Here is a 15526-nt window from a genome sequence, read left to right on the forward strand (position 1 = left end):
GGTGAGGTAAATCACTCCGTGGGGGTGGACTGGAGTAGTTTAGTTAACAACGAACCAGGATAAAAATAACTGTGCAAATTGGTTTTATCATTCAAGTTTTTAGACTACACTTATTCAAACCCCCCCCTTTCTAAGTGTTTTTCTATCCTTCACAAATATCATAAAAGTGAAGGAACTATATGCAAACTGTAGCACAAACTACAACCTAAAACAATCGCTGGACATACACTAACCTATATAACACAGAAAGGAAGCAACATATATAAAGGGCTATCTCTTAATCATATTTTCTCTTTTCATTTACAAGCATACTGGCCACTTAAAGCAATCTAGTTAGGATCAGTTGACACCAATTTCAAAGATAGCATGGTTACATCTTCAGCAATTATTTAAACAATGCAAGTTTAACAAACCCAAGGTCTAGCCTTCAAATATTGATAAAACTCAAACAAATTGATACTCCATCACATTACTTAGTTTTGATATAATGTTATTCAAAACATATTTAAAATTCAGCTATTAAATTATATGTAGATTAATGTCTAAATTTTGTAAAATCATGTATACATGAATGAACAATTTACACACACAACGACAAAAAAACCCAAATAAGAAAATTATCAATTTAGAAGAGCATGTACCTGTTTTAATAAAGCAACAAATGACTGCTCATAAACAGAATTTTCAAAGATAAAAACAGAATTTTCACAGCAACAAACATATCGATTCGGCAGCATAACGACATAGTAATCTCTCAAGCTGAATGGGTACACAAGCTAAACTATACGGTTATGTTACATTGTCCCTGAATACAATATATATTCATTGCTCTATTCCATCCCCAGCATCACTCAGAGAACACAAAAATGCATTATTTCTGAAGAAACATACACTGTCTTTTTTGAAAGGTCTAGTAAAGGTCTGAATAAAATACCTATAAACACTAATCTTTCAAATGTCAAAAACAGAACTATAAATCGTGTACCTTCGTCTTCTCTTCGTATTCGTTTTCTGGGCAGGGTTTGTTCTTCGTCTAGCTTCATATTCTGGGCAGCAATGGAGTTTTTATGGAGATTAAGTGTTGCGGTTTTGAGGATGAGATACGGTTTTGAGGAGTTTTTATGGAGTTTTTATGGAGTTCTTCGTAGATGGCAGCGATGGTTCTTCGTTTCTTCGTTCTGGGCAGCGATGGCAGTGAAAGAAGAAATAGGGATTATGAAACAGCTATTATTTTGATTTTAAAAATTTTAATTAACGAAACAGCTATGAAAGCGCTTTTAAAAAGCGCTCTGGTAGCCCTGCCTTTACCAGCGCTTTTTAGGGTAAAAGCGCTTTCGTACCCCCCCCCCCTTTAAGAGCGCTTCTGAAAGCGGTTTCATAAGCCACCTATAAGAGCGCTTTTTGAAAGCGCTTTCATACCCCCCTATAAGAGCGCTTTTTGAAAGCGCTTTCGTACCCCCCTATAAGAGCGTTTTTTGAAAGCGCTTTCGTAACCCCCCCCCCTTTAAGAGCACTTTTTTTGCGTGTTTTTTTATTTTGTTTTTAGCGAAACCTATGTCAGCGCTTTCTCCTAAAAGCGCTTTAGTAGGGGTGCTGCTAAAAGACAAATTTGGCATAGTACTTGAAATCTTTTGAGTAACTGAAAAGATTACTTTACACACCATTTTATATTTTGTTGATTATGACTTTGGTGGAATTCACTTACTATTTATGTTTTTGAAAGTTTCTTAGAGATAAGTGGGGCATGTTCACTATCGTTTTTGCTAGTTGTTTGATAAGTTAGATTTTATGTCTTTGCGTCCTTTTAATTTTTCTTTTTTTTATTCAATAAATAGTTTTATTAAAAAAAACACACATTTAATAAATAAAAAGAAATGTTATATATGCATGTTAGTTTTGGCTATTCATGACAATGGGAAAGAACGAGGATGGGTTTTTTATTCCCCATGCCTAACCCCGAGGTTCAATTAAATACATGTTTTCCGCCCTAACCCTTAATTGGAGATAAATAATTAAATTCAAAACTCATCCCAATCAGGTTTGGGTATCCCTGCTCTATCCAATCCCTACATCGAAAAAAAATTATAAAATTGAAATAGTCAATTTCCTCAAACTACTAATTTGTCTTGAACTCTAATAGACATTATAAATAATAAATTAAAACAATCATGAATTTTTTTTATACATTTCAAATACTTTAAGTAATAAAGTAAAAATTAACATATCATTATATTAACTATTAAATTAATATTTTAAACTATTAAAATAACGATGATGGAGGGGTCGAGGGATTAGCTTCTTATGAGAAGGCTTGTGGTAATTTTTGGTTGAACCTCAAAATTAAAGAGAACATGCTTATTCAAAAATCGAGAATTAAATGGATTAATGATGGAGATTCCAATAGTAGATACTTTCATAGTATTATGAAGGAGAGGAGGAGGAGGAACCACATTGGTCCGCTTATTTCGGAAAGAGGTGTTTTGGTTTCGGCGGAGGAAGTGAAAGAGGAGGTTAGGATTTTTTTCGGTTCAAAGTTTGCCGAACCGGAGACTAATAGACCGGTGTTGGATGGTTTACATTTTGAGAAGTTGGGTTTGCTTGAGAGATCCTCCCTTGAGGTTCCCTTTACGGAGGAAGAGATAAAAGAGGCGGTTTGGAATTGTGATGGTACGAAGAGCCCGGGGCCGGATGGGTTTTCATTCTTATTTATCAAGAAGTGTTGGAAGTTTATCAAAGATGATTTTTTAAAGTGCTTTAATGATTTTTACTCCGGGGCTTGCTTGTCTAAAGCTATTACTTCTTCTTTCTTGACCTTGATTCCTAAATCTAATAATCCTTTGGGATTGGAAGATTATAGGCCTATTTGTCTTGTAGGTGTGATTTACAAAACCCTTTCGAAGCTATTGGCTAGTAGGTTGAAGAAGGTTCTAAGCACCATTATTTCTCCTTGTCAAAGCGCTTTCGTTCCGGGAAGACAAATGTTAGATGGAGTGTTGGTGGCTAATGAGGTGGTAGATTTTGCTCAAAAGGAAGGTAAAGGTTGCGTTCTCTTTAAGGTAGACTTTGAAAAAGCTTATGATAAAGTAAATTGGGGGTTCCTTAGATATATGCTTAGAAGGTTGGGGTTTGGAGGAATTTGGATGAAATGGATGGAGGCTCTTATTTTTTCTAGTCATATGTCGGTTTTGGTGAATGGTAGTCCGACCAAAGAGTTTGTGGTTGAAAAGGGTTTGAGACAAGGAGACCCTCTCTCTCCTTTTCTTTATGTCATTGTTGCGGAAGGGCTTAAGGGGTTGGTGAACAAAGCGGTGGAGAATGGGGATTTTAGAAGTTTTGATATTAATAGATTATGTAGTATTGATATTCTTCAATTTGCGGATGACACTTTGTTGGTAGGAGATGGTAGTTGGAATCACATTTGGGCGTTGAAATCGGTGTTGAGGGCGTTTGAGATTGTTTCGGGCCTCGGTATTAATTATCACAAAAGCAAGTTGATTGGAATTAATATTAATTCTAATTTTTTGGATCTAGCTTCTTTTTTTCTCTCTTGTAGGGTGGAGGGAAATATATTCACATTCCTTGGCATAACCATTGGCGCCAACCCGAAGAGGATGGAATCATGGAGGCCGCTTGTTAACAAATTAAAAAAAAGACTTTCTTCTTGGAAGGTGCGCTTTCTTAGTTTTGGTGGTCGCTTAACTCTTCTCAAATCCGTCTTAAGTAGCCTCGTTATTTTCACTCTCTCTTTCTATAAAGCTCCGGTAGGGATTATTAAAGAGATTACTAGGATTCAAAGTAACTTTCTTTGGGGAGGGACGGAGGGAAATAATAAGATCCATTGGGTGAGTTGGAAGACTTTATGCTTACCGCTCGAGAAAGGTGGGCTTGGTCTTAGAAGTATGGGTGTTTTTAACGAGGCCCTCCTTAATAAATGGAGATGGAGGATCCTTGAAGAGGATAAGGCTTTGTGGTACCAAGTTTTGAAGGCTCGTTACGGAGATATTAATTTGATTATTGCTAATGGGGAAAGAGTTGGAAGGAGTGGGGCCTCAAAATCAAAATCTATGTCTTTGTGGTGGAGAGATATTACTTCTTTATTCAAAGGAAATTATGAGGATTTTCTTGGTAACAAGGTCTCGTTCTCTTTAGGTAATGGATTTTCCACTTCTTTTTGGCATTCTCCTTGGTTGTCTAATGTTTGTTTGCGGGACATATTTCCTTCTTTGTATTCGGCGTCTCTTTTGAAAGATGTTTCGGTGGGGAGCATGGGTGGTTGGGTGGGAGAGGATTGGATTTGGGGAGATCTTGGTATTACTTCTCCGAACAGCCCCGTTTTAATTGTGGATTGGGTCTTGATTCAAGGATACTTGAATCTCATTTCTCCGAAGAAGCACTACAACAAAAATGAGTTTAGGCAATGACAGAAAACCGTGGCTAAATATCAAAAAACCGTAGCCTAAGCCTTTAGCCTACGGTTTTTTAGGCGTGGAATAAACCGCCGTTGCCTATTCTTATAAGCTACGGTTTTGTCACTTTATCCCACGGTTGAAGATAAGCGTTGCCTAAATACGTGAATAGGCTGCGGTTTTTGAACTACTTATAGACTACGGTTTTGTTTTAGCTACACCTATATAACCGTTGCCTATTAATTATTCTACAATTTATTAATTAATGTTAGTCCACGGTTTTTGTTTAAGCCACACGATAAAACCGTTGCCTATTACCTCCTTTGTATAAAAAAATAATAAACAATGTAAAAGAAAATTTCAGAAAATGCTACTTCAGACTCAATAAACCATATACAAAATAACGAAATTAATAACATCATAAATTAATTTTAAAGATTTTACAATAACTACCACAATTTGCATCCGACACCTATTGCATAAGAAACAACTATAAAACATAGTGAACTTATCATCAACTCGTTAGCTATGTACCATAGCATCACAACTTAGAGCCATGATATCTCTTGTGATATCTCGTGTCTGGAGCTAGAGCTTTATAAACATTATTGTAGGTTCCCTGTCCGTCCGACCTGCAAGTTTAACATAGGTCAAATAAACTATATCATGCTCCCTTTCAAATTGATTTTCTCAAAACAAACTATGAATTAATAAATTTCTTTAACTTACATATTCGAAAGGTGAACAATCTAACTCAACATGAAAACTATCGAATTGGTTCTCAATCCTAATGACACAAATAGTATAAAGAAAATTAATGATTCAGAGATTGATACAAAGAATTTTAACTACTCCATATGATACAGAGATTGTTATTTGACATAATACCAAATAATAGTTTGATATAGAAAAAGAAAAAAATGCAGAAAAAGCATGAAGACAATCACAAAACAATAAATCCATTGGTGTGATATTCAATTAGAGGCAGCAATCCATGGCACAATAACAACATAATCCACCACAATTGTTAACAAATAAATATGAAAAAGCTTGAGAAATATAATTCACTAAGTACATCAAAGTGCAATCCATTCCCATGCTTCAGCTCTGCTTGTGCAACCATGTTTAGTTTGTGAAGAACCTAATAAATCAATTATTCAATTAATAATAATAATTAAAAATTAAACACTTCAGTACTATCAAAATCTCTATTATTGAATGGGTGCTACATTATAAAAAAAATAGAACTGAGATAAAAACAGAGGAAAATAAAACACTAAGACAATGTTAGGATCCGCGTTTCCCCTTACCATTATCGCATCCCAAAGCACGTTAATGTAAAAGCTACACTTTCCAGCTTCTATTGAACGCGCGGTAGCGGTGGTGCTTCATCGGGAAAACAAACATACACTAAACCAAAATAAATTAAATCTTGAATTGTTAAAAAAAGAAAAGCTTAAACTGTAAAAACAATGGAAACAGAGGAAAATAAACAATAAACTAAACCAAATTAAATTTTGAATTGTAAAAAACAAATGGAAAATATCATCTGAGTTAAATCTTCAAGAAAAGAAAGCATGGAAAGCAATAAGTGAAAAAACAGCAATAGAAAGCATGGGCTCTTCACCTACCTTCATCACTTACAGGGTCGTGTATTCAAAGGTGCAGAATCCCCATTCATAAAAAGTATTGTACAAACAGCAAGTAAAACCTAATTGAGCATTTTCTCCTCTAATTTGATGTAATGAAGTTACAAAGCAATCCCTAGTGCAGAAGATAATCGAAATCTAGCATTTAAGTTTATTTGGAAGCCAGAAAAAAGAAAGGGTTTTGCGGTAGCGTGAATCTGAGAACAGGGAGAAAAGGGTTTCGAATGAGAATGAGCGAAAGCGAATAGAGAGAGAAGAGAAAGGGTTCAGCGAAGTGGATAAGGGTATTCTTTTCACCATATTTTTTTATTTAATTTTAATTCATTTTTTTTTGTTGAAAAGTTTTTTTTAAAATAATAAAGTGAAATAAACTATAAATTTACATATTAAAATTTTTACAACTACTTTGTTATAAAAATTTATTGTTAGTTCATTTGTTATTTAAAAAAATTTTCTACGAAATATTTTTTTTATGAAGAATATGTTTTAAAAAGTAAAATTTATTTTTAGGTCACTTGTTAACCAAAATTATTTTTAAAATTAACTTTTATTTCTATAAATTTATATTTATTTTACCTAAAAAAATACCGCGTCAAGATATGTCATTATATATGACACAAAATCTCTAATAAAAAATATCTTAATATATGAAAAGATAGATAAATTATTATAATTTCTTTTTACTAAAAAAGATAGTATAATTAATAACAATAAATTTGATCTATTTTGTAATAAATTTTAATTAACTACATTAATGACAGATATGATAGGGGAAAAATTAATCTCCTTTTAAATTTTTATTAATTTTTGAATAAATTTCCAATATAATTTTTTTTATTTAAATTAAAATAATAAACTATAAACTATAACGTTTAAAACTTTTCTCTTCATGATAATTTATTTTAAATTGTGTGATGTAATTTAAAGTAATTTTTTCTCTTCAAAATAATTATTTAAATTGTATGATGCTTATTTTAAATAATTTTGTATATTGGAATAGTAAAATATAATGACAATGTGATCAATAAGAAATAAGTTTAAAATAAAGTAGTAAACAACTATGTATATAAAATCAAAAGATCATATAACGTGACACATTAAATGCATATTGGATTGGTGGCAGCTATAAAAGGTGTGATAAGTTCCCTAATACGACCACAAATTTAAAATGGTAGCTTAAAATAATGAATAAGGGGCGGTTTTGTTATGGCCACAAGTTCAAACGTAGTATAAAAAGAATAAGGGACGGTTTTGTTATTTACACAATTTTAAATCGTAGGTTAAATAGAATAGGCGACGGTATATTTTACGTCCACGTCTTAGAAGCGTAGCTAAAAGAGAATAAGCTACGGTTTTTGAAAAAAAATCTGAAAACCTGACAACGCATCATAAGCGTGGCTTTTACCCATTTAGCCTACGGTTTTCCAGCCGTTGTCTATTCTTCCGTTGCCTAAAGTAAAAAATGTTGTAGTGAAGGAAGGGAAAGACAAGGTGGTTTGGAATAATTTAGCGGTTAATTCCTTTTCGGTAAAGAGTTGCTATGATTTTATTATTGCTTCTTCTATTCCGTTTGGGCCGGATAATGTGAATGATAAGGCTTTTAGTCTTATTTGGAAGATGAAAGTTCCTCTCAAAATAAAAGCTTTCGGTTGGAGATGTTTTATTGAGAAGATTCCTACAAAAGATTCGCTCTTCCGTAGAGGTATTCTTTCTAATCCTATTGATTCTTCTTGTGCTTTTTGTGGAGTCAATCCCGAATCTTGCTATCATTTGCTTTTTGGTTGTCATGTGGCCTCTCTTGTGTGGAAGAAGGTGGCCGAGTGGATTAATTTTATTGATATGGGAATGGTTGACCTCATGGATAGTTTTATGAGATGGAGTAGGTTTTGTATTCAAAAAAGGGTTAAAAAAGGAAAAGAAGGATGTGTTTGGTTAGCTACGATTTGGTGCTTATGGAGCACAAGGAATGGTATCATTTTTAGAGAGGAAGATTGGAGTGTTTCGGATATCGTTTGGAACATTAAAACGTTGCTTTGGAGGTGGTCGTACATTGGGAATATTACACATACCAATTGTAATTTTTACGAGTTTTGTAAAAACCCTTTGTTTTATATCTCTTAAATTTCATTTGGTGTGTAATTTTCCTTTCTCCGAGTGTTTTAGCTCGGCTCTTTGTAATCGAGTTTGAGAATTTTTGTTCTCCATTAATGAAACTTGCTTACAAAAAAAATAAAATAAAAATAAGATGGGTTCAGAGTCGGTACTAATTTACTAATTCCATATATATTTTTAAATTGAAAAAAACTCAAATCTATACTCATACTCAGAGCTAATTCAATAATATTTTCTCTGTCAAACGCACGCTAAACACATGACCTCTAGTTAAGTTGGAAGAGATATCCACCATCTCATCCAATTACTCATGAATCATGTATTAGAATGAAATTGACAAAAAAAGTAGCTATCATGAAATCGTAAAATTCTCTTTGATGAAATTTTAATTGAAAATAAATATTAACTAATATATGTGTATATATAGAAAATGAGTTGGCAATAATATTTTTTGTCTTACACTTTTAAGGAAAGGTTTGTTAATCTTAAAATAGGTAAACTTTTAGTTAACAACTATTTTTTTAATTATTTTTATTTATAATTTTAACTATTTTTTCTATTGAATTAGTGACCCACATAAAAACAAATAAATACTTATAAAAAAAACATTGAATGATATGAATTCGAATTTTAAATTATAAATAAAAACAGTCACAGCAAAATTACTAACAAGTAACAAAATAGATTCTACTAAATTATTTGAAATTAACTAAAGATTTTTAATTAAGTTATGCTTGAAAACCTAATCCATATTTGTGGCTATCCACTTGCATTCGTTCCAAATTTGATGAGCAATAACAAATAAGTTGAATAATGGAAAGACTAGTATCCATTTCTGAATTCATTCTCAAACCTTTGAAGGATTTATTTTATTATATATTTTATTATTTAGTTTTGATAATTTAGAATATTAAATATGGAATTAATATTTTTATATTTTGATTTAAATTTATTATTTAAAATATTTGAGATGTATGTATGAATTTTTTTGAAATTGTTTTATTTTATTATTTATTAATTTGATGTTAAAAAATCATTTAAAAATAGGATTTCACTAAATAATTTGTGGCGGCGAAATACTCGTATTCAACTTGAATTTCATTTTAGACGAGTTTAAGTTTTAATTTTTAATCTCTATCAAAGATTGCAGCAAAACACGAGAATTACTCGAGGGTTTAGATTTCGAAAAGATAAAAATCATCTCTGATCCATCATATTTCCATGCGTATTTGAGTCTAACTACATTGTAAGGACGGAACAATTTTTACCCATTTTATTACGAAATGTAATAACAAAATTTACATATATAAAAAAAAATTATTGTGGTAATAAATTTTTAAGATATATTACTTACGCTTACCATTTAAAAAATTAATAGTATAGTAACATCAAGAAAAAGTAAATCTGCCAACTGGAAAGCTAATATAGTATTTTATAGAAATATAAGAAATGTATATAGAAGTTTGTAAAAATTTTCTTAGGAATATCCCACTCCCAAGAGTAGAGGTGGCCCTGAGCACGGGCTCGCGGGGCAGGAGTTCACTGCCCTATAATTTTAGGGGCACCAAATTTTTTCGTATACATGTATATATTAAAAGAGAATTCTACGATAAAAATATTTACTAAGATTTATTTTTTTGTATAATACTGGCTAATAAATATATAGGGCACTACAAAGTCAAAACTAATAAAAAATATAGAAAATTTGGATTTGTAAATGCTAAGGCTAGTGCTGAAAAGATTGAGAATGTGAGTCTACTGGAGAGTCTTTTCGAAATTACTATTTCTTATATATTGTAGATCAAACAATTGACTCATTTAATAGAAGATTTGAGCAGTATAGCACATACGAAAATATTTTTGAATTATTGTTTAGTATTAAAAAACTTAGATCATTATTTGATAGGGACTTGAAAGAATGTTGTAGACATTTTGAAACTTGTTTAAAAGATGACAATTCTCTTGATCTTTTTTTTATAAGCAAGATTCAATAATAACGAGTACTATGGGTACTCGAACCTGCTTACAAAAACCGAGGCCAAAACCCGGAAAAAAAAGATTTCCTACCAACTGAAACTTATCCTAGATTTTCCACCGGATTTTTACAAAAATCGTAAAAGTTACACTTGGATAAAGAAATATTGCCTAAATTCAACCATTTCCACAATTTAATCTTGATATTCCAAACCAAATCAGATATAGAAAGACTCTTTCCGTTGAAAATGATCTCGTTCTGATACCTCAAAAGGCACCACAATACCTTAATCCATATACCGCGAGCACTGTCCTTGCTAATGTCCACCTTTCTACAATTCTCTTGATCTTGATGGTGAAATTTTGTTTGAAGAATTGAAAGTTATTAGAAAAGTTTTAACTGTTGAATCAAAATCAAGTTATATGATATTGAGTTCTTTAAAGACTTTTAATTGTTTTCCTAATACATGCATAACTTATAGAATAATATTGACAATTCTTATCAGTGTTGCATTTACTGAGAGAAGTTTTTCTAAATTAAAATTATTAAAATCTTATTTAAGATCTATTATGTCACAAGATAGATTAAATAATCTTGTGTTCATTTCAATTGAAAATAATTATTTTGAAGAACCTTGATTATGAATAAGAAGAAGAAGATGAAAATAATCTTTATAGTGGTTTATATAATCTTTATAGAGGTTTATATTTTGATGTAGTACAAATATTGATTTAAAGATCCACTTGTATTCTTTTTGCACAATGTCAAATAAAAATGTGTTTCTATTCAATTATTTCTTTTATCCTTATTTGTTTATTGTTAAAAAAAAATTATAGGGAACCACTTTTTATTTGCCAAATGCACCCAAATTCCAGGGACCGACCCTGCCCAAGAGTTAACAAATAGTACCACTACTTATAAAACTCCTTCTCACAAATAAACTTTCACTCAAAGGCACTAATGCAATTTTAATTAAAAGAAATATTTTTAGAGGAATAGAGAGAGAAAAAAATTATAGAAAAAAATTATAAAGAAAAAATAAATAATTGAAAAATGTGGTAAAATTAAGAGGAGGCGATCCTAATTTATATAGGTTTTTTAAAAAACCAAAAAATAAAATAAATCATTGGATGAATTAATAAGCCAATCGATTGACACAAAATTCCAATTGATTGGCAAACTCTTTTTTTTCTAATTGATTAGCATGTCCAAGTAGATAATATTGGATATAGATAAGTTACAATTCATTAATGTGATTCATTAATTGTTTGGTTAGTCAATTAGCTCTTCTCTAATCGATTGGGTTAGTTCTCCCATCTATTGGTTATCTTAGAAAAGTTTCGCCAATCAAATGACATAACTTACCAATTGATTGGTTAGTTCAAAAAAACTTTGGACCAATTTTTAATCACTTGGTTTGATTTAGAAAATAATCTTCACATTAATACATTTGAAATATATTTTTTAGTATGCTTAAGTTGCCTTAGTATTTCTAAACTACTTCTTAACTTTATCAAAACTTGGATCACTCGAATAGACAGACATGATCTCATGTCCTTACATAATTTTATTTGTCATTTAATAATACTATTATTGACGAATTCATTTAAATATAATTTGTAAATGGTTATCTATCTTTTAAAGATACCTACAACTGTATAGGATCAAATTGAGCCTTATTTGACACAATTTATTTGGCATTCCTTCATATCTCCACTGATCATTAATGACTTCACAGTTAATGTATAATATTATTGCAACAAAAGAAAATCTGAATCCAAAGGTAGTTGATATTCCAAAAATTAACATTATTGTAAGAGGAAGAAAAAGTACAATTGCCAACTGTGAAGCTATTATAGTATTTTCTAAAAGGTAACTAATGTATATAGAAGTTTGTAAAAATTATTATATTAAGGGATAAAAAAAGATGCAAAAAGAGTCTTATAATTAGAAACACAAGAGGTATATGTTACTTTAATAGCCATGAAAATAATTATTTTACTGTAAATTATATTAAAAGATCTTTAGACTCTATATTGTAAATTAATACTATGAGTATTATATTTATAAGTAAAAGAAATGTATTAAATATGATGATGAGGTATTCATTGCCCTATAAAAGCATATAACTGAAAGAAATAAAAAGGCACAACAAACACCACTGTAAAATTGTAACAAACAAACATCACTTTCAAAATTTCCTTGTTGTCTTATCATCACTATCATGGCTAGAAGGAAGCTGAAACTTGCATACATAACCAGCCACTCTAGAAGAAGGGCAACATTCAGAAAAAGGAAAAATGGTTAGGGATTTAGTTTTAATTAAAACATATATAATCGTTTCATATGATTCATATTTATTTATTTGTTTATTTATTTTCCATGGATTAAGAAGATAATTCATGTAATTTTTTCTGGGGAAATTTATTATATCAATTTTTCTAGAGTGTGCAGATCCAACCCAATCCGAAGACGGTCCTATTTCAAATATATCTTCTTATTAAGTCGGGCGGGTTCGGGTTGACCATCAAATTACCCTTTTTATTCTATAGTTGCGCATGCTTGTATTATCATTGAATGGTGAATTAAAATAAATAAGTTTTTCGTTGCTCGGGTCCGACCTCTTATGCACGCGTAAACTCATCTTTTGAGATATCGTTTTCTATGTAGATTATTTTTATGAACTATCATGGAAGCAACAGAGTTTACCATGTAAAAAGTAAAATCGAAGTCCTTAAAGATTATTAATGACTTCTATTTAAAAAAAAACGAAATTCACAACCCATCTTTAGACTTTGCTAATTCATTTTTATAAAGAATAGTAAGTCGTATCTTATTAAATCAGCTTAATTGATAATTTTGCATGACATCCAATTGCAGGGGTGTGATATCGAATTTATGCCTAAAAATTAAAATTGCATTGTTTGGAATTTTGTGGAATAGAAATTAAAATTGCATTGTTTGGAATTTTGTTTTGTTTTAATACTCAATATTATTACATTAAATAAAGCTCTTATAATCAGTTTTGTAACTATAAGTTGATGTTTAATCGTGTGTTTCCCTCTCAAATATATATCATTATATTGTTTTTTTTCAATAGGTATAATGAAGAAATTTTATGAACTCAGCACCCTTTGTGGCATAGAAGCTTGTGCAATAATCTATGATGAAAACAATCCTCAACCAGAGGTTTGGCCATCTTTCTCGCAAGTAAGAAACGTGTTGTTCAGGTACATGAGTTTGCCTGATCATGAACGAAGCAAGAAGATGGTTAATTTAGAGACCTACTTGATGCAAAGCATTGAGAAAGCTCAAGATTTGTTGAGGAAACAAATGGAAGATAACCAAAAGAAGGAAATAGCCGATTTAATAGATCGGTTTATTCATACCGGTGAATATAATATGGGAAATATGAACCTGAATGATGTAACATTTTATATTGATAAGAATCTGAAGCAAATTGAGAAGAGGATGGATTCAATGGAAATCTAATCCGAGAGGTTGGAAATGGAGCTGAATTGCTAATGGAGGAGAAATCTAATATTGGTAGTAAAGGTGTGGAGACGAACATGAATTATGGTATGTAAGGTGTTGCTCAAAATGACATTTGATATTTCAAGTCTATAGTTCCCTTGAAAATTTATTCTTGAGTTATTTTGTTTGGTTTTTATTATTGGTCAATGCTTATTTGTTTCAAAGAGTTAGTCTTTATTTCATTATGTAATGCTTCAAATAAAAATGTATTTGTTCATTGAAAGAATGAATAAAGGACTACCTCAATTTTTTATTAGAGTTGATTTTGACTTTTCACATATATTATGAAAAATAATGATTTTTGTATAAAAAAAAATAATTATCAAAATAAATAAGGGAGTATAAGGGATACTCTACCCGAAAACATCGCGGAAAATTCCTACTACTCAAAACAAATTAGCGGTAGAATATTATAAATATGAAAATTGCAATTGTCCACAAGATTGTAAGAAGAATAAAGCCACTTCCAAGAATTACGAACTATCTCCGACATACACCCGATAAAGCTAAAGTTCTCGCTATTGAAAATAACCGCCTTACGCTTTAACTAAATACTTCAAATCGCTGCTAACCAAATCACCGCACCAATAGACCTCTAAGCTAAGCTCTTCACCTTGTCACAAAAAGTGAAATACCCCACAAACTCCTCCAAAGTAATCTCAATAATGGGACCAATCCACTTAAAAACTTTCTTCGAAATTCTCGTCGTTACCACACAACCCCCTAGAAAATGCGGTAAAGATTCATCCTCCATCAAACAAAAGACACAAAGTAAATCTTTATTCTCCACCGAAATTCCCCTCTTATGCAATTGATCCTTTGTAGCAATTCTATTGTGAATAATTTGCTAACCAAAACACAGAATTTAAGACGGAGCTTTTACCTTCCAAAGATTGTTAGTAACTTTAACAATTGTCGGATCAAGAGAAGGTCCAGAAAGTTTAGCTTTGAACCTTTTGAAACAGGATTTTACAATAAATAACCCATCCAGATTTTTACACTACTCAAACGTATCCACCACGTTCTCCCTCGGCACCACCTACTGAATGATCAGAAGTAGTTCCAGCCAAAGAAAAACAGGAATAAACCTGCTATCCTGAAAGGAATTTTCAACCCGTTCACGACATAACACGACACAGCCCCTGCAAAATGATTTTCCAACAAATTAACATAGTTGTCAGATAATAAGGGATCCCGCCACCAAATTGAGTCTCTCTTTTCCGCAACAGTTTTGTCACCAATTAGAACCTTCATCTTCAAGTTTTCGTATCTAGATGAAAGAATACCGCGCGAAACCGCTTCTCGATCCATTAAAATCATCCACTTACATTTACTAATTAAAGTTGCATTCAAAATCTCCACACTTTTTACTCCTAAACCGCCTTCTTCACTAGTTTACAAACGTTATCCCAACACACCCAATGTATCGACCTTTTGAGATAACTCTCGCTCCACAAAAAAATACTTTGAATGGTACGAATCTCGTTTAACATTTTGGAAGGCGCTTTATAGAAGGATAACGAATATATAGGAATAGAATTAAGCACCAAATTAATCAATACCACCCGACTCGCTATGTTAAAATGTGTTCCTCTCCACACGGCCAACCTTCTCCTCAAGAGAAAAATTAAATCCCTCCACATATATAGTTTCCTAGGATTGTCGCCCACTTTCACACCAAGAAATTTGAATGGAATGCTATCTACTTTGCAAAAAATAAAAGACGACGCCGCTTCTAAGAACCAATCTCCCACATTAATACCATAAAAATTGCTTTTATGAAAGTTTATCCTCAATCCCGACATCATCTCAAAACCCTTAGAATCTGTTTGGATGGAGCATTTTAACGA

General features: G+C 31.5%; 1 protein-coding gene and 1 long non-coding RNA gene across 3 annotated transcripts; one reads left to right on the forward strand and one right to left on the reverse strand.

Moving 5' to 3' along the window:
- Positions 1-4150: 4150 nt before the first annotated feature.
- LOC131656314 (uncharacterized) lies at positions 4151-6323 on the reverse strand. Of its 2 annotated transcripts, XR_009300065.1 has the most exons (5): positions 6038-6323; positions 5717-5816; positions 5482-5547; positions 5136-5193; positions 4151-5038 (listed from the first exon to the last, which is right to left on the reverse strand). It is a non-coding gene; the product is annotated as an uncharacterized LOC131656314 (long non-coding RNA). The 2 variants fall into 2 exon arrangements; XR_009300064.1 differs by having other exon boundaries at positions 5717-6323.
- A 6924-nt stretch (positions 6324-13247) lies between these two features.
- LOC131658514 (agamous-like MADS-box protein AGL80) lies at positions 13248-13634 on the forward strand. Its single transcript, XM_058927799.1, has one exon. The coding sequence runs from the start codon at positions 13248-13250 to the stop codon at positions 13632-13634; it is 387 nt and encodes a 128-aa protein (XP_058783782.1).
- The last annotated feature ends 1892 nt before the right edge of the window (positions 13635-15526 follow it).

Source organism: Vicia villosa, linkage group LG3 (assembly GCF_029867415.1).
Source record: "Vicia villosa cultivar HV-30 ecotype Madison, WI linkage group LG3, Vvil1.0, whole genome shotgun sequence".
NCBI lineage: Eukaryota > Viridiplantae > Streptophyta > Magnoliopsida > Fabales > Fabaceae > Vicia > Vicia villosa.